Source organism: Bombus huntii, chromosome 13 (genome assembly GCF_024542735.1).
Source record: "Bombus huntii isolate Logan2020A chromosome 13, iyBomHunt1.1, whole genome shotgun sequence".
Taxonomy (NCBI): Eukaryota; Metazoa; Arthropoda; class Insecta; order Hymenoptera; family Apidae; genus Bombus; species Bombus huntii.
The window spans coordinates 259,520-280,171 of NC_066250.1; the positions used below are offsets into that span (position 1 = coordinate 259,520).

At 41.0% G+C, this 20,652-nt stretch overlaps 1 protein-coding gene across 17 annotated transcripts in view; it reads left to right on the forward strand.

Annotated features, from left to right (window-relative positions):
- LOC126872293 (echinoderm microtubule-associated protein-like 2) overlaps positions 1-20,652 on the forward strand; it is a 33,179-nt gene that overhangs the window by 7,617 nt on the left and 4,910 nt on the right. For 4 of the 17 annotated variants that reach the window (XM_050632067.1, XM_050632068.1, XM_050632051.1 and 1 more), the window contains exons 2-11: positions 3,282-3,386; positions 10,311-10,541; positions 11,260-11,422; positions 12,095-12,208; positions 13,297-13,446; positions 14,317-14,385; positions 18,504-18,809; positions 19,305-19,377; positions 19,676-19,882; positions 20,212-20,449. In XM_050632067.1, coding sequence (XP_050488024.1) covers positions 3,341-3,386; positions 10,311-10,541; positions 11,260-11,422; positions 12,095-12,208; positions 13,297-13,446; positions 14,317-14,385; positions 18,504-18,809; positions 19,305-19,377; positions 19,676-19,882; positions 20,212-20,449 — 1,597 coding nt within the window. In that variant the 5' untranslated portion in view covers positions 3,282-3,340. Of the gene's footprint in view, positions 1-3,281; positions 3,387-6,688; positions 7,741-9,555; positions 10,020-10,310; positions 10,542-11,259; positions 11,423-12,094; positions 12,209-13,296; positions 13,447-14,316; positions 14,386-18,503; positions 18,810-19,304; positions 19,378-19,675; positions 19,883-20,211; positions 20,450-20,652 lie in introns of those variants that run through there. The other 13 variants (XM_050632052.1, XM_050632054.1, XM_050632059.1 and 10 more) reach the window with 11 other exon arrangements.

Consider the following 20,652-nt stretch of genomic DNA (forward strand, 5'->3'; position numbering starts at 1 on the left):
TCAAACGATTTTCAAATCAACTGCGCGCAACTGAAATCGAATAGATTCGAACGAAAGGTGTACACAGTTTTTCGGTTATCGTAGATAATGGAAAAGGAGTCGCGTTCTAAGCGAGCGCAAGACCAGGAAGACGTAACGCAACTGCGTCTACGCTTATATAAGGTGTTCCAGATTAATTAAGATGCTTCATTAAGTCTAATGAATATACCATCTGCGTGTTGCCGCAACGAGAAACTCCTCCGTATGATTTTATCATCAGGGAACCATGTTGCAAAATAAGCGAAATTTACAACATCGATCAACTTGGCTTTTTGTAAATTTCTCGATTTTATTAATCCGTCCTTTTCGTTGCAAGATCGAGAGATAAACCATCTAATTCCGTAGGATTACTCGTTAGAAACATTTATTTTTCGTTTATTTTCGATATGGCATATAGAGCGAAGATCAAAGGATCAAAGTAGGATCAAAGTAAACAGGGAACAGACTTTTCCCATTCTCGTCAACGAACGTGATCTACTTTGAGCGCGTAGTCGGTCTGCCTGTTAGCTAGCAGGAATCGCGCTTAACGAGACTGGCGAGTTTTATTCGAGCCGAGCAGGCTATATCAATGCGCAGCGGGCACCATTCATAGCGTGGTGACATCAATTCGCGTGAATGCAAATCCAGTTTATCATTAACATAATCCGATGTCCGCCGAGAGATTGTCATTCGTTGTCCGACTTACGTAAGGAAGAAAGTAAGGAGAGAAGTATGCGCGGTGGAGCGATTGAGAAACGAGAATAAACGATAAAAGGGAAGGGCCGTTCCAGACGGCGGCCTATCGGACGCGTGGAGGAATCGTTTCGAACGAATGGCGGTGGTGAAAATGACGATACGAGTAGAAAGCAAGGAACAAGCACGTGCTTACTTATAGTAATTTCTTTACGGTTGCCGGTCGCTAAATTGGGCCGGTTAATTACTACGTGTTAAGAGCGTAACAGTACAAGTAACTTATTATAATAGATACAAACGTAGACACTGTGTATGTACGATATATCGACGCGTGTTTTGTGCGCGCGCGATTAATCGCGGAGGTGTGCCTCGCTAATTATCTAACTTTACTTTAACCTGACTTGGTTAAAATCAGCGTAACGCGATAACGATCTCGATAAAGAAAGGAAAACGTAAGAAAAAGGAAATTTCTATTCATTCGTTTTTTAATTATCGTATTGCCGCGGTAAGATCGACGCGTGAATTCGTTGTCGACGTATGTCATAACGGAGATTTATTAGAGGCAGAATGAAACTTTCGTCGAACGTTCCTGTCAAAGGATACGTGGAACCGAACACCGGCGAATCTTAACGCTGACTTGATATCGAGGTTGCTTACAAACGGCGAACCAATTATCCGCGTCGCGTTTAAATGCGCGCATATAAGGAACGAACGCGAAGAGAGACGCGCGTGTGTCTGTTCACAGGCTGTATCGTAAAATAAGCTTCGTGGGGGCCAGTCTTATGCACCAATAAGGCAGCATTCTGGCCAGGTCAATGCTTACTGGTTTTGCGTTTCAGCTCGCTCCCGCGTCTCTTGCTCTTTCAGTCTTTCAACGATCTCCGCTTCCAGCGAAATGTTCCTATACTTGCCTACACTGCTTAAGTACATCGGTAGAAGGACTCCCCCGAGCATAGGCTTCCTTCTTCGAAGGATAAGCCAGCTGTTTCTCGATACGTCCTGATTCACGGTTCTCCTCCATTCATCGTATCGGCAAACATTAACTCGCTCGTTTTCGGTCATTCCCCGCTACCGTTTTATTCCTTACGAACCAAATTCCTTTCGTTTCGTCCAATTTGATAACCCTTCTCGTCCCATGCTATCTTCTTCCTCCAACAGATTTTTCGCGACTATAGTGAAGAAAGCGATAAGCAGACGCGTTTCGGTCGCGCGAATCACCGAAATCGAATCAGCGAAATATTATTTAGCGATCAACGCGATTTAAGAAAAAATACACTTGAATGTAAAATTAACTCGTCGCGAGATTCCATATAATCTACTTACATACGTACGTACATACGTACGAATACGATATTTTAGGCATTTTTAAAATCGGCCTACGGATATCTGGTCCGCGGGTCTACGACGTTTGACATTCTTGTACATTTATCATTTCGAGTCTCGACTATCCGGCATGCCTTAATTTAAACGGTACACCCCGGTCCCGATTAAACCGGTTAATCGAGATTTTACGAGCCGAGCAGCGATGGAAACCTTGCAACGTTTAAACGTGATTAATAATTGATTTTGGTCGTGCTTAGAAGAACATATGTATTATAAATCAGATATATCCGATTGTATCTCGTTTATTTTTGAGAAGGTTGTATAATACCGTCCAAAGTGGAGTAAAGTGTTAATGTAGCGAAAAGATTTTAAATGGAATCGCGTAATCCTGCATTTACATTACAGATAAACATTCGGTTTCTGATAAAAGGAAATATCGAAAAGGAATCACGTTTCGCCGTTAGATAACAGATGCTTTAAAAACGATTACACTCATACATACGTACATGTATAAGTTGCGAAGAGAGAAAATTGCCAGTTTGCCGCATCTGAATTCACGATAATTAACTCGATAGACTTTCTTCTTCTTTATATTATACACGTGTGTATATATATGTATATATATATATATATGTATATATAGAAAGGAACGCAAGCGCGAAAGGTGTAACGCGTCCTAGTTTCTAAAGCAACTTCACCTGGGTTCGCGATCGCGTAGCGCCATTCGTTTTCATTGATCAAGGTCGCGTCGGGTTTCTATTCTTCCTCTTGCCAGCAATTCAATTCTCGGGTAGAGACGAAAAAATGTGGAGAAAAAATGAAGCGAAACTTTTTCAAACGTACGATCTGTAAGAATGCGATCGATTTCCGAGACTACGTATTCGTTTCAGAGAAAATCGCAAACGGTTTAACTTTCAAACGTTTCAACGGGGCTTTCGAGCAGTCACTCTCGTCTCTCCGTGTTCACTTGAGAGTGATACTCTCGAGAGCTAGCTCACGATAGTTTTACTCTCAAATGGACACTCGGGTTTAGAAAAAGTCGAGAGAACTTTTTCCCGCCGTCTTTTTGTATGGAATATAACGGTCGCCTGAATTTTATTCATTTACGGATTTTATTCGTTTAAAAACAAAAATATAATTATCGTGGTACATGTACGTATATTTTGCTACGTATATTATTATTATAATATATTAGACTCAACGAACTCGATAAGGATATAGTCGATCTGTAATGTCTTTTCTTTTAGATACGGAGTCTTCAACGAAGGAGCAATATCAGTATGAAAAGAAAAATTCGGACGCGACGATGCACGTGAACGGGCATACGACACAGGACGCGAAGCAAGAAACGAGTAAGTTTTTTTATTGCATACGTATTCACAAGCAAATACGTTGTACGTTCTTTGGATCGTAAATTACATATTCTAACTATATAAACTATATAAACGCGTTTAAGGGAATTCGATTTTTTTTTCTTTTAAAAAATCTATTTTACGATAAAATCCGTATTGTAAAAATGGGTTTTCTAGTCGATGTCTACGATTCTATTTGTACTTATTTGCGATTAGCAAAACTTGCGTCATCTGCGAAGAAAACGTACTATCGCGTTGACTTACATAGACCATGCGTATATATAACACGAAATCTTTCCATGGTAAATTCGGTAAATTCGAATAAATATGGTTGTAGATTAATAAGATGTTGAATGATAGAATCGATACTGTGTGAATTTAATTAGAATCGAGGAATCCAGGAGCGGAAACATTGAAAAATTACCGGAGTTAGGAAAGAGTAATTTTCGTAAGATGATCGAAGAAGAAGATAAAAAGAATTTATTTGAGGATAAGGAAACGAATATCAATATCTGTTAGACATGTACGTAACTATGGATTGGAAAAGACGATTGGAGCGGCGCGTTGCCGTAGAAATAGCGAGTGAGCCGAACGTGCGTCGTAAATGCGGAAAATAGATATTGTATGGTGACCGGTGTCACTTGTTATATAAGGCATTGAAGGTAGCGCGATGACGTTATGCAAAGGTGCGCCATGCTCATCCTGTTCTTTCGTTAATATCGATCCCACATTTCGCTTCTCTAGTCGACGATGTATCGTAACGTTGTAACGGTCCTTGACTGGAATTTCGCGAAATTTCAACGTTCACCAAGCACCTGAATTCGGTGGAAACGTTCGACGTTTCAATGCTTCGTCGAGTTTGTCGAGCATCGGATCGTGTGGCCGGAACGTTCGGTCTATGAAGCGTCATCGAAGCCCCGTTGTCGTTACCAAGTGCGCCAATCTCGAATTTAAATTCCTTTTGGTCGGGGGAAGAAATTTTCGATCGACTAATTAATCTCATCTTCGAATAATGTAGCTGCGTTTTTAACGAAATAACAACGAATATTGTACAACCGGTCGTCTCCGATAATCGTAGTTTCCTATATATTATTAATTTACGTTTTATATTTTAATCAATTATGTTAGGATACAACACTGTATCAAGATACGTGACAAATAAGCAAAGTAATAATAATGCGATGGTATTGTGTTAGTAATAGCGTAAATCGCTAATTGCGTTAGATTAGAACGAAAATTGGTGTAATCTGATAGCGATATAATTAGAAATTGTCGATATCCGGAGACGGTAGACAAGATAAGTAGTATATATATAGCTGTATATTTGCGTAACCTTCTTTTTGGCTATTAATATACATACATACATCGAAATTAGCTAGCATGGCCACTGAATATTCTACACCTACGTAACGAAACGTTTGTCTGGACTAAAAATATCATCGGCAACCAACAACAATTCGCTATTTTGCCGTTCGGTTGCCAACGTAACGACAAAATGTATCGATAAAAACTGAACTTTGTTATATCGTAATTTATATATTATATACTTGTATATATATATATATTATATTATAATTAGCGTATCAGTTTAAAAATCAATTTCAACTACGTTACAACAACGTTGTAATAAGCGATAATAGATAACTTGCATAACTAGATGTCTGCGTTAAAAGGGTCGTATTAGTCGTGTTCGATACTCGTGGATCAATAAATGGCGTAATGGAAGCAACGCACATTCTTTAAAAAACGGACAATGCAGTTGTTGCTTTGATTAAATAATTTAAATTCATATTTTGCTATTGGATACATAATTCGTCGGTTTCCTATTAAATTAACGAATGAAATTCTTTAATGTCTGGAAAAAGTCGGAAATTCGTACAATTCTTCGCACATTATTCAAGCAGACGTTGGTAAAGAACGTGTAACAAATAATCTCCTTTCTTACAATCAGAAAATTTTCGCCGGTAATCGTTTCCCGTAAATAGTTTATTATACTCTTAGCCGCTTAAAATAAAACTTGCCTGTCGCGTGAAAAGTTTTGGTAATCGGTTTACGACTCGTTTTGCAGACTGCGTGATCCGGTGGAATCGTGCCGGAGGATGACATAACCGAAGTAATTTTTAATGGAACGACTCCGTCGATATAGGACAAGATGATTTCGAAGAATAGCTAGGGTGTGTCCGATAACCAGGATGCGACTCGTTCATTAGAGACGACCTCAAATGATAAATCGAACGCGTCTAATCTCATCTCCGGAAATGAGTAGAGTCGTTTGGTTTACGATTATGGGATAGGTTTCTCGCGATCAAGCGAGCAAACTTCGTAACGAATATTTTTCAAAATGTTTACGGGTAAATAATCGAACAACTGCCTATAAATATCGATATCTATCTATATTAATTGACAAATAAAATATCGAATATCCGTACAAGTTCTCTGCTTGTCCCTGTTCTCAATGCAAAATCTTTTAAAGATATTATACTTAGAAAAGGGTGTATGATTAAAAGGAAAGCTTGGTTAAGTTAGAATCTTGAGTTAGAATAGACGTTATTAGCAGAATTAGTGCTAGTGACATTAACGCTGATTAAGTCGAAAGAATACAAAAATTTAACAAACTCTGGCTAAGTAAAATCGTCGTACGTAAATCGTCGAGCGTCGTAAGTCGGTCACTCGAGTTTTCGTACAAAATTGCCATTTGGCAAAAGTGTGTCGCCTACTTCAGGGTGCTTTATGCGAATAATTCATTCGCGCTTCGTCATCTCTAATCTTAGACTGATTCAATTTTAAGCCATTGCCGTTGTACAATGTTGTACTATCTTTAAATCGATAACGGAGATTGAAACTTGCTATTTAATAAAAATTCGTACGATCATCGATTAATTATAATATAATTAAGAAAGATGCCTGTTCAGCGTTGTAAAAGATACCGGGTTTATAACCGGGTTTCGTTAAATTTACTAACTCGTACGTTTTGTCAAATCCTAGGAGGGGAACGTTCTTTCGTCGCTCCTCGAACTACGTACGATTCGAATTCTACGTATCCACTTTTCACCCTCTACACTGACACCACCAGAATTCAAAGAAACAGTAGGAAGGAAACAAACAGAGAGAAAAAAAAGAAAAAACACGTAAAATACGGGTGGCCGGTGCGCGCGCGCGTGTTGTGTGTGTGTGTGTGTGTGTGTTTGTGTAGTTGTCAGTGGTATCGTGACCCCGGTGAATGGCTCGCGTAACGTAGCCGAGTCATCTGGATCATCTGGAGTATCTAGAACGTATTGATCGCGGCTAAGCAGCTGTACTCTCGGGCTGACAGTAACGTTGGGGCGACCGTACGGAAAACACACGTGTACGCGTTCTCGCGACGGAAACGTCGTTGTCGCTGGTGTTATCGTCATTCTGCTAGCTACGGGGAAACTCGAGGGAAAGTGCAAAGCCCTTTGTCTCGGATCGATCCAAGCGATTTCCAAGTACCGTTGCGGTCGATAAAAATGAAAAAAAGCGGAACGGAACAGGTCGGGTCGCTGGTTCGTTGAAACGCGATTTTTCCTTCCTACGCTTCTCGGGTAAACAGATGGTTTAATATTCGAAAGGTTGGATCGTGGTTCCACGCGTTGTAGTGTTTTGTACGGTGTTACCGAGAAAGATTCTGCGAAGATGCGGATCGGTGACAGTGAATCTTTGGAATTTTTATGTTTCGGTGTTTTCAAGGTTCCGCCCCTTTTCCGTAATGGTTTTTAACAAAAATATAGTTTATATTTATAATTTATATACATGTAGGTACATCGCTTTTAGATTTTCGAACGACGAGCCGTTGAATTTTCAGCGTTCGTTTTCGTCTCAGTGCTTGTACAAATTTTGCGAACGTTTTAATAAGAATCTGCTTCGCGGAAAGGCAAATGACTTTATTTGCGCCGAAAATACAGATCGCAAAAGATATATTTATATCGACGTAATTATTATATAAAACGAAGAGAACGATTTAGAGAGTAGAATAAAAATAATTGAAACGACCATCGTTCCAAACGAATGCTGTTATCTGGTGTAATAAAGATGTCAAGCAAAACTTTCCCAGATCCGAATAACAGTAGTACGTAACACACGTATTTGTACAATACATGTATATCTCTCTCGAATCGTGGAATGACAACTATAAATATAAATAACTGTTTCAAAGTTTGATATAACGTGGAATAGTCGATCGAAATGTTTAGCCTTACAAGTAAACGTAATTTATTCGACGCTTATCTTTTGAAAATGGAAGGGGAAATACCAAACGCTTCTTCGTCTATCCGTGGAAGATATAGTTTTATATAACGCTGATATTATATTCTCGAGTCTGATGATGGAATAGCAAGTAAGTAGATGTCTGTCTTATTAAGAAATACTAATCTTTCGTGAGAAGCAAAAAACGTATGTTGTCCGATCGTAAAATTATTTTTCTCGTCGGTCGATGGATTTATTTATATTTTGAATATAAAACAACATTTTTCCAATGAAGAAAAATCTCTTTAGAAATACCGATTTATGCGATATTAAATTTACGTCGCTGTGTTTTCAAACGACTACGCCGCAAATTTGAACGTATCGCGCTATCTCTACAATTTCATGCTGCGGATAATAAATATATTATTACTTTCGTGTCTTCTTTTCACTCATCTCCTTTATTGGTTACAATTTGTCTTTATCGACATTAGAATCCTCTCACTCGTTTACTCGCTCGGAAAAGAAAGCGTTAATTGATCTCTTGTTTTTCGCTGTTCGTTCTGTTTTCAACAAACGGAGATTTCGTTCGAAATAATACGAAATTTATTTTTCTGCTTCTCCTCGTGCGCTGTTGCTATCGAAGATTTTTTTCTGAAAGAATACGTGCTTAGTCATAAATTGCGAATAATGTTTCAACGATACCGACTTTCATGATGTTTCGCAACTCGAATCGATTATGTATACAGTGTTTCCTGGGTCCTTTCCGGCAAACGGTACTAATATATTCTATGAATAAACATAGGAAGAGAGTGTTGTGTCGTATAAAGATGTCATGAAAAGTAGTGAGAAGAATGCGAAAAATAACGGCGGATTTATCTTTCGTTCGATAAAAGTTTTAACAGTTACCGCGTTCTTTTCACGTAAGAAGAATTAACGCAACGAACGCGTAACTCGGCTGTTGATGGAAATTCTAAAAAAATTTCGAGCGCCACGAGTTCCGCGTTACGTCGATGCGAAACTTGTATCAGCACGTTACACGTATAACGACATTCCGATAGCATATGTTTCGTTGATTTCGTTTCGTACAGTACTAGATTTATGTGGAGAGAAATTATTTTTTATATCGATCTCTCTGATCTAGCCGGTTGGTGCGAGTGCATTGTAATTAATACTTTAATACTTTATTAAGGTAAATGGAACAGTTTGCTGTTACTATCTGGCGTTACAATTGTGGGAAATGGGTCATTAAATAATTCTACGTTACAGAATGATTTGCATATAATCGGAGTAAGCGTGTATGTTATAAACCTTGTGAAAAGTTTCTTTCGCTTCTTTCTCGTATTCTTTACAAGAATACAATGTTATAGCGATCATAGCTTTTTAGTATGTATATTATTAGAAGTATTTCCTTCGAAGCTCCAAGCCACTCTCGATACCGAGAAATCACGATATTTCTATTTTATAGAAATTTTCACCACATGCCATTTTTTATATAAACACGATCTCGACTCTCGACTCCAATTTTGTTCAATTTCGGATACGTTATCCCGAGGGACCCGAGAAACAGGCGCTTCGCTCGAAGCGTGACGCGATCGTGCTTGAAAAGTTACGACGAAAAGAAAATCCTACTTGCTAGATTACATTTACACCGATATAACTGGTTAAAAGTGAAATTGCATACGCATTTGCATAGGATTGCGATCTTAACATCGGTAAGATATAGTCAAGTTACGTAAGTTTAGATTACATTGAGTGGCCGGGGTGTCGAACCCCTAGATTCCTCGAAACATCTAACCTAATCTAAGCCAACTTTTAAATCACGATCGTAACACCGTTCGTACAAAGTACGTGTTACTCGAGACCTTCTCCTCTACAACGTATCTCAAGGTCAAGGTCAACGCCATTGGACTCGCGATTCCCTTTTACGCGTAATCGTTCATATTTCTATTTATCGAAAATATTTCAGTGGCTCTTCGTTCGATTGATAAAAGTTTCGTAGCCCAATTTGTACAAGCACGAAAGTCGAAGAAAACACGCGCAAAACCCGTTCGATCGTTCTTATCGATGTACCCGTATAGTTCTAATACGATATATTCGAAGAAATTTCGAATCTTTCGATTAGGAAATAAACGATGGATCGAACGAAACGCATCGACCCACAGAACGTAATAAACGCTTGGAGAAAAGTGATAACCCGGCCGAGGAAGGAAAATGAATTTACATTAAAGCAAATTTACTCGCGTTTCGTAGAAGAAAAGTCACAGTCGGTGGAAGAGACATGCTGCGAAACGGAGCACGTTGGCTCTGTCTGCGTTCGTTGATCAATTCGATCGTATAACGTATTAATACGTCGGAGTCATCGTAAAGGGTTAATCGCAATGTCCACGCCGGACGCGATGAACACCATCGACGAAGCGGAGCAGGCGTGGCGTGAGTATCGCTAGAATTCCGAACACATTTTTAACTCCATAATCGAATAATTAACGCTGATGATGGTCAATTCTAGGAAATGTATGTTATATCGTTTTGTACAGCCAAGTGGACGCTATAATACGCGAACAAACCGTAACTCGACGATCACAAGCTAGAGAAATCTGACAAATCTGAGAGATCCGATAAACGCGTAGCTGTGAAATAGCCTTTGAACGTTTACAAGACGAAAGAATTCCCACGTTTCATTGCCATATTTTTATTCTATCGAACGCGAATTCCCTTTTACAGACGAGATGCTGGAGCGCGAGACCGGATCGCTGTTAGACCGAGTCGCGGACCTCGAGAGGCAATCCTTGGCGCAGAGGGACGAGATAGTTTGTCTTCGAGCTACTCTGGCGGACGCGCTGAGGCGAATTGCCCAGCTGGAAGGACGCGAGAAAAGAGAGGATGAGAGAAACGAGAGGAGAAACGAAAGAATAGTGTCCTCGCCCTTAAGGAACGGTCATGTATCGCTTAGAAGTGAGTACGCGTTATACGTTACAGTCGCAATCCTTGCGCCAATTAATTCGGTATATGCACGTTCTTCGCTCATTGTCTAGATGTATTCGCGAACAAAAGATTTTAGATACGTATTTTTTCATTTTCAAGAATTATTAGAATTAAAAGAGTCTATGCATATGTAGATTCGTTGCGCAGTTATTAGCGAGTAGCGGAAAAAGGAAGAACCGACGAAGAAAAGATTCGCGTGGATATGGAGAAAATCGGTGGTTCGTTGGAAGTGGATATTCGCGAGTTTCGGCTACGGCTTCGATTAACTTGCGAAAATGGACCGCGAATTAGAAAACGGAATGATATAAATTTTCGAGACACGAAAGCCCGTATCGCGGCTAGGAATTCCAAAGCTTCGAAGCTAATTGTTACGGAAGCCGTAGAGGCAGGTCGCAAATCGCAGATACGGGGAAGCCTCGCGAGTTTCAGCCCATTTAAAACAAAGTTCATCGGGTGTAGCTGTTAGCACGCGACTGGTTAGGGTCATGTTTCGTTACCTTCGCGTTTCATCGAGCAATCGGTGCGCTTCGAGGTGAATTCCGGGCTGCTACCGGTTCTAAACGAATCTAAACGAAACGTAAAACTGAAAGAGAAACGAACCGCGTATTCCCTGTGCTTCACGCCTCTTCGTCCGCTCCTGTAAAAAGTGATCGATAATGTTACGTTGTTGATATTTCGTGTGTCTCAGGTAATCAAAATTCAACACCCCAGAAAGACATACGTTTACGACAAACTGGCAGCTCTTGTCTGAGGAATTCGTCTTCGTCGGGATCTTCCCAGGATATTCGAGACTCGATCTCCAGCCCACGGAGACCGGTCAGTTACACGCACTCGTCGCAACTTCCTCAACGGTATTTATATCATTTGAAATGTTTCGAACCAAATCTTCGGAATATACGATATCTCTTTTTCTTTAATGCACGTGTATTTACCTATGTGCCACGATGTGTACAGGGTGTAAAGAACGTAAGTAAGTAAGTAAGTAAGTAAGTAAAAAGATTTTGAAATTCAAGATCAAATGTTTTTATCGCAACCTACTGGTCATACGTATTGCAATCTACTGATCAGCAGGAACGAAAGTTTGGAGAAAATAATGGGTCGCAAATGATCGCTTCTCACGGAAAAGATGTTAAAGTTTTAATAATTCTTGAAGCAGCTTTACTCGCCATGTATTTATATTTATACGTCTATACGTACATCTACATTTAGTAGAAGAAATAACGTGCTGCCGATGAAACAGCAAGAATATATCAATTACAGATATATCGGAACACAGAAATAATGGAAAAATTTTACGCGCGACAATATGATTTTCAACGATTAATTTAACAATTTCGTGATCACGACAGTCAACTTTTCAAGTAAAAATTTTGCCTACAAATCTCCGTCGATTCCAAGATTTAGATCCTCGTTACGCTTACTTTCTTTACTCACTGTGCAAAGTATCTTATATAGAAATATCGTTTGGCAAGAATTCCAGTTATGGGCTGGAATAGACGGAACAAATTAAACTGAATTTTCAGAAGGTCAGTTCATTACCAATCAACGGGTTCGTTACACTCGGACAGTCCCAGTAGTAGTAGCGTTTCCCCGGTGCCATCGCCGAGTCCTAGAGCCACGCCACTGCCAGTAGCCAGGTACACGTTTTTCAACGAAATTCATTCGTTTTCTATTTCGTTCGTAGTTTTCTTACTTAAATAAGAATGCCAGCAATTTCGTTATCTTCGATGTAGAGAGTGATTAGTAGACAGTATAGCAGAAAACGACGACCATTCGAAACGGAACAAATCGAGACGAACGTGGTCGCCGTCGCCTTGCTTACCAACTCGTTACCCTTGTATGCAAAACTTATTGCTCCCGTTACATTAAGGATTTAAGTAGATATTCTTCTCGATGTGCATGTCGTCGAATACAATTACGATTGTTCGAATTACGATTTAGCGGTATAAATTGGAAGCAAGTTTCTATTCTTTGGATAAATACCCTTTGAGAAATCATTCTCTTTGGTACTTGTTCGTAGTGAAATGCAAACAATATATTTACCGATGTTATTGCTATAAATTATTGCTCTGTCGTTGTTTTGTTAATTTTATAGAGCATGAAAGTTCTTAGTAGTATATGGTCTTTTGCTTTCGAATTTATCACAAATGTTAGAGACGAAGCGCCGGATATGGAGGAATCTAATCCTTTCGAACGATATTCGGCCGAATCGTATACGTGTCTTTCAGGTTTCGGATCGTATCTAGAGAAAACGCGTTATAGTAGTAGACAAAAGATGTAGAATTCTGCAGAAGAATCTTAGGCCACGTACCATACGCTGGATTCGCTGGATTTCTTTTTACATCGAGTAGGACGTAAACGTTAGAAACAGCGTAACCCGATTAACAATCGTGAACAAACGTTGTACACATACGCACACGCACAGGAACGTCCGCCTTGAATCGGGCGAGAATAAAGAAAACAAGAGGAGAAAAACTACGTATTGGGGTTAAGCAATTAACAATGCGAGTGGTAATCGGTAAAAGGGCGATGAATCGAGTCGTCGCCTGCGCTTGTCAAATCGTTTGATATTTAAACGTCGATATCGTTGGAACGAATCGTCGGTGAGATTATTGTACGATAACGGAGAACCAGAGGGGCGAATTTCATTGAACTTGAGATAAATCGAATCCTGGCTACAGAGTGACAGTTTCGTCATACAGGTAACGAGATTTTTTCGTCACAGAGTAATCCTGTTATTCGATAGATCGCCGACAGCGAGATCGAACGGGCCACCGCAAAGCAGCTTAAGAAGGGCGAAACGGTGGTCGTCGACAGGGGACTTTACGCATTCCCCGCAAAATCAGGGAAGCAATTCGCAACTTGTCAGTAACAGGTAAGCAGGGGATCGATATTATTAACGAGCGAGTGCACATTTGCCTGCTTTCGTGATTTCCCTCTTTTTCACACACCGATTCTGGTCGAACCCTCTCTCGGTGCACATTTTCGCTTCTATGAACGTTTTACGTTACGCGACGGTCGAACGTGTTTTTTCTTCTTGAATGAATGAAAGTGAATCGAGCGCGCGCCTACACAAGTACGAACGCCTTTGAAACACCTCGTTCGGTTTGTCCAACCATTAAAGTGCAATTTCCTCTCGAAAAAATTCCAACAGTCGTCACGGTGAACGATCATCTATAACCATCGTTAAAGTCTTAAAGAAAACATTCGTTGCTTGTTTTAACGTGAAAACGATGCAATTCGTTTCTGGATGTCGAGTCGTCGTGGTTCGTACAAGATTCGCGAGAGTCGCGTTACCGTCGAACGACATCTCTTCTTTTTCCTTGTAAAATACGTATTTACATGTTTCTACCCTTGGCACTTTACAAGTCGAATCTGAAGAGTAAATATCACCCGTCGATCGACGAAGCGGCGAACAGGGCAACGGACTATCGATTGTGTCTCGCGATGTGAATTCACTTCGCAGCTCATTAATCGTCAAAAGCGTGTAACTATCTCCCGGTTGCTTTTCATTCGCTCGAGCTTCCCTTTGGTGGCAACTGAATCGAGAGAGCGCTGCCGGAAGTGTATAATTCTGCTCATGGCGGGGCAGAGCGCGCAAATCGTCCATAGAAAAGAAAAGAAAAGCACGTACGTTCCGTCGCGAAATTCCTCTTTCTTTCTCTCTGTTCTTTTTTCTTTGTATTACTATTATTCTCTTTGTTTTGCACCGCATGGTTTTCGTTTGCATTTTCGTTCATTATAGATTCTCAGCCTCCACCAAGTCTCTGTTCAACCTCTTCAAGCCACCGGCGCTGAACAACGTGAAACACGGGTAAATAAAGATATTTTTTCGCACTTTTCGATTTTCGTAGTGCAACCTTTCGAAGCTTCGCCTTTTCGTGGCCATAAAGCCATTGTTTAGACGCAAGTCGGTAAATTAATAATCAAAAGCTCGTTGAATAACAAATAACAAATTTAGTTGTCGACCTATTAACTTATTTATACGATAAAAAGCAATAGTGTATTCTCTCTCTCTCTCTCTCTCTTTCTCATTTCATGACTATAAGACAATTTTAATTTAATGCAAATAAATATAAGATATTTATATAATATAAGATAAGATATAAGATAAAATCTATCTATACGAATGACAAAGAGTATCGATATTCTATAAGACGTCCTTTCTACATCAGGCGAGGAACCTCAAGGAACTCGATACGACTTTGCGTGGATAAATGCAATTTGACATGTAGTAAAAGCACGATTCGATATATATATAGGATGTTTCCGAAATCGTAATATCGTACGATCGGAAAGGGAACGATTCCAGTGACGTTAATGAAGCAGGCCGTTATCGTAACGTTCGTCTCTATGGCCTACGTTTATAGTCGCGCATTTATGACCTTCGCGAAAAAGGCAAAGCGTCGGCGTATATGTGTTTGCGTATTTGACCAGACTAGTAACGGTATGGGAAATATCGGGAGGAGGGGAATTTGCATGGAAATAATTAGGGAGTAATTAGGATCGAATGTGCATGTCGAATACGGAGCAGAGATTTTAAGGCCTGGAACCTGAAGTAAGGAGTTGACAGATTATCGTTAGTTCGCGCTTCTTTAATTCATCGAGCAAGAATCTGTCTGCCACGTCGAACGCGGCGTCTTCGCCAAGTTGTAAACGATTAAAGTAAATATGCCATTAAAACTATCTGCATTATTTAACTCCATGTTTGCTGATATCATTAATAATCGTAAGTAAAGCTTTGGCTAGCCAGACTGGATGAACTAAGAAGATCGCTCGACCAACTTTTATTCTATATTTTCGACTTACTTTTACATCGCTTGCTTTCCGGTTTTACCACGACTTTGGAAACACCCTGTATCTTCTACAGTTTAAATACTCAAGTGAGACATATGCGTTTCACTAGTCACGAAAGGGTTAAGCGGATGAACGCGCCATGTGCGCGTTGCACGTTGCACGTTGCACGTTACACGTTGCATGGTGCACATTGTACGTTGTACACATGTACAGCCGGTTTTAAGACGTACCTTTTTACACCTCTTTCAGGTGAGTGGTGAAAGGCATGGATAATTTTTCGTTCGCGCGTTATTTCTCGCGATCCTTTACGATTAATTTCTTTCAGTAGTACTAATCGATGAATCCACGACGGCCAATAAAGCTAGAAACACGTCGTCATTGTCGCGTTACGTATCCGTACGATGTAAATATTTCTTGTATTTCGGAAAACGACGAAAATAATTGTTAAGACGATGAAAATGATCGGCCCGTTCCGTATGGTTGCAACAGATGTACCAGTTAATGTTATATTTGTAACGGAACTGAATTTCAGTAAGATTACTGAATTTTGCGAACATGGCGATATCGTACTACGATAACGTGGCATGCCGTTAATTACCATAATAAAAGTTACCTTCGACGTTCGACCTCGCACGCGGATAACACGAGGTTGCACGAGATCGCCGCTGGCGATGGACGGGCACGCACCTTCGCAGCGTAGGACGAAGAAAAGGTCCGTGCATGCGTTAAGTTTTTACGCCAAAACCACGAAGAACCTTTTTAATTTTTGTTTTAATTTTAAATGGGAAACGCTTATTTGGAATGTAGTAACTCGAGCATGACTTTCTTTTCGTTCGTGAAAGGAATATCTTGTTTGGAACGCGGTCCGCCTTTTTATTTCTTCTCGATCAGCCCTCCGTAACCCACTGTACATTCGAGGAACGTTTCAGAGACGCATTTCTCGGTCTCTGGATTTGTGATCGTGATAAAAATTCCAAGACTCGGCCTAATAGCGAGACACGTCTATTCGAACGGGTGAGTTATCGAATACCAGATGGTTCGACGTGTTTTCCTCGCAGCGATGTTACTTTATATATCTATATCTATATCTATATATATATATATATATATATATATATATATATATATATATATATATATATATATATATGTAGATATCTGACAAAAAAAAAAAAAGAAAAAGAAACAGTACGACGATTAATCGTGAAAAATGTGCGTAATTCTTTAAACGTTTGAAAAAATTGATCGAAGTACGCTGTATCCACGCTATATCGTTATATTTTCTCAGGATACGGTTAAAGACCGACTCGAAAAACGCAATCGCAAATTCCGTTGAACGATTCGAGACGAACAAAGACCGCAGCGTATACCGACGATATGCAAACGGCATGGAATCACGCGAATCCACGCGTTAAAGGCTATCCGCGATACACGTAAAGAGGACTGCGAGACGTTGTTGCCCCGTATAGATTCGGACACGATAATCCAAGGAATACTTGGCTAAAAGCACGACTACGAGGCAACAGTTACGAACGAAAGTCACGTGGATAACGGGCCGTTTAGCGCATAGCAAGCACCGCCATTGCATTCCCGAAGAAAGTGAATCGCGATTCTTGTCGTTATACAACCGTGAATCCCCCGTTTCCTGGTACACGCCGATGCGTTTTCAGCGTACCTTAGACGCTTGGCAAAAAATTTGTCAGGTAACGAAAGTTCCTTTTCACGCTTTACCGATTCATTTACCGGCTATCCGTTTAACCGTTCTGGGCTCGGTATTTGAACGCGCCTCTCTACTTTGACCATCCGGTCAGAAAGTTTACTTGCATGCGAAAATTCTACCGCATACGGTCGAGCTTGCGTAATTTTTGTCAGCATGCTATGTAACGGTTAACAATTTCATGACACAGAAATTGTTTCAACCTTGCGAGTAGATAGATCTTGTTCGCTCAAAGGGAGGAAGATACACGTCCGTTTCGCCTAATGTGTTTTCAAACTAGGGGTTGTTCGACGCATAGCCAAGTAGAACAATATCGTAGCATGCTCCGCGAGCCACACTGCGCAACGTATTCTTCTTATTTGTATCGATGGAATAATCTGCGTCGTATATCTTGTGAAATATTTGACTCGACGAGATATCTGACGCGGCAGCGACTGGATAATATTCCGTTCACTCTGATTGGCATTCACCGGAATGGTTCACGGTCGCCGTTAACGGAAAAACGTGGTTTCGATCGAGAAAAGAACGAACGACCTCCACGCCTCGCCAAATCACCAGTTTCGGACATTTCGAACGAGTCGTAAATCGCGTCTCGAATGGTAGACAGTCGTTGATCGTAATCCAGTCGCGAAGGAGAACAGACGATCGAGCAAAAAGGAAGGCCAAAGTGACGTAACGCGGTAACGCGCAGAACTATGCCCGGCTTGAGTAATAAAAGCAGTCTCGCGCACCACGCGTGAGTCACTCTTCCCTGATTTCTCGAACACGTCGCCACGGTAAATTGCGCGTTTTCGTGATTTCGATCGGTATATCGGTATATCGGTATATCGGTATATCGGTATATCGGTATATCGTTGGAGCTCGATAGGTGTAACGCTATCCGTGAAACTAAAACGAATCGATAAGACACGGTGATTCTTCTTTCGTTGTTTTAGAGCGGTCCCCGATCGACTATATCGAGGACTGTTCGTTTCTCTGATAAAAACTGAAATGAAAGTAAATAAAGCGATTGTCGCGGTACGGCTATCGACGCGAAAGTTGATAAATGACGGATAAAAGTGGAAAGTAGTACTGCCACGCGGTAACGCGTTGACCGAGGAAACGTGAAATGCGAACGTTTCTCGTTTTTGCGAGAAAGACCGATCGTTCCGAGTTGATCGTGGAAAGTATCGTGGAAAGTAATAATGGAAATTCGAACGTACGCGATAGCGAACGAAAGAAAGTTATTTCGAGATATTACGAGTGCGTACTCGTAGCTGTTCGCCTCGAACAATCGAAACTTACCTACCTTGGTATCCACCGTTTCTTATCCTTATCCGCGTCTATATAAATTCTCGCTTCGATCGAATCCACTTTCGTACCGAAGGAAGGTTGGTTCGCACGAACGGATTAAAAGGAACGTATCTATGAATTCGCAGTACCAGAGACATGCAGTACAACGAGGAGGAAAGCACCGTCCGCATGTACCTACGGGGTCGGCCCGTCGTCCTTTACGTCCCGACGCCTTTGATGGAGTTGTACGACCTTCACAAAGTCAGCACACCGCCCCAGAGTAAACTAAAACTCGACTGGGTGTACGGTTACCGAGGCAGAGACTGTCGAAGTAATCTGCATCTGCTGCCAACCGGGGAAATCGTTTATTTCGTCGCGGCCGTAGTGGTCTTGTACAACATGGAAGAGCATAGCCAGAGGCACTACTTGGGTCATACGGACGATATCAAGTGGTGGGTTGATTGAATTCATGCGTGGATCTGCTCCGTCGATCTTAACGATCGTGCGGAACTAATGGCGGCGGTATCGCGTCTTCAAACGGCTTTCTTCTCCATCGTTCTACCGAACCGAAAGGACGTTAATTAATTGGATTTCATCTTTGGATACGAGATCGTCCACTCGCGGTTGTAAAATCCAAGATGCTACGCTCGTGCAGCTCGAACAGATTAACAAAAATTAAGAAAATCCTTCTCCTCGCGTATGTGTATGTGCGTTATCGCACGAACGTCTCCGATCTCTTTCGATAGTTTCGATCCATTCTTCTCGCGGTCTTTAAAGGTGAAGGAAATGAAAAGTAATTTGCAATTTGCCACCGAAGATTCAATTCAACATCTGCCGTCAAAAGATTTCTTATTTGAACTAGTAAATCTCTCTCTCTCTCTCTCAGCCTCTCTCTTTCTCCTTTCGACTCGTCGTCGTGATTTTGTATTAATTGAGAAATATTTTAGCATAGCGATCCACCCAAACAAACTCGTGGTCGCCACTGGTCAAGTGTGTGGAACCGACAGACGAGATGCTATGGTAAGAACGTATTATATTAGATTTTACCAGGGTTGGACGAAGAGTAATACTTTAAAAACGATGATCGACGATACCAAGACGCTTGACATGCCAACGATATGTTTATTGTGTAATTGTAATTTATCGTGTAATTGTAGTTGAAGGGAATACGATCGCGTAATGACTGTTCGATACGATTCGGTTCAAAATTGACCTACTACCTCCGTTAGGAGGTTGTAACGTCGAAGGTGTATTGCTCCTGGTTCGACCCTCGCACATACCACGTACGTGCAAGAAATATGTTGCGAATTTTTCTCAGCCTCACATAAGGATATGGAACTCGGTCAGTTTGACCACTCTTTGTGTGATTGGTAACGGCGAGTTCGATGGCTCGATTTGTTGTCTCTCGTTCTCGAAAGCGGACGGTGGAAATTACCTGTGCGCTATCGACGAGACTTCTGATCACAACATTTCGATCTGGGATTGGCAGAAAGGAGAACGGGGTACCAAAGTGACGGAAACAAAGGTACGTTCCAATCAACGTTGGTTTCGCTCTATGCGCGGTTACAGATTTAAGTAACGCAGACTCGTCAACATCAATCTCGTACGAATCTCGTACTTTCGTTGCGACTTTTCCTTCGATTAAAAAATGTTTGAAATTCCTGTTACGATACTTGATACTTTAGCGCTATTTGTTAGACACCGTGTATGTACGCGCATATATTCGTCTGGATGCCGTCTGAACGGATCGAAGGAAGAAAAAGAGTTTGGTTGACAAAGATACCCACTTCGATACTTCGCAGCGATTCGAAACCGGAACCGGCCCATTTTATGAATGACGATTGTCGATTGCAGTGCTCGGTGGACACGGTGGTATGCGCCGAATGGCATCCGCTGGAACGGAACCAGATCGTGTCCTGCGGAAAGGGACACGTGTCCTTCTGGTCCCTCGATAACGGTGGCATGCTGTACAAACGGATGGGCATTTTCGAGAGCAGAGAAAAACCAAGATACGTTACCTGCGTGGCTTTTAATCAGAGCGGTGATGTTCTTACTGGCGATAGCAACGGTAACATCATCGTTTGGGGCAGAGGTAAGAGGAATTTCGTGTTACTATTCGCGCCGATAAAAGTCACTTTACGTAGGAAAATGAACAGAAAGCAAAAAAAAGTATTTCGGGTTATTTCAAGATATCGCTACTATATTACTGCCAAGTGATTCGACTTGATCGCCACTTAGATCGCTTATAGATCGTTGAACGTAAAGAATGAATAGTTTTGTCGCGCGTTTGATACT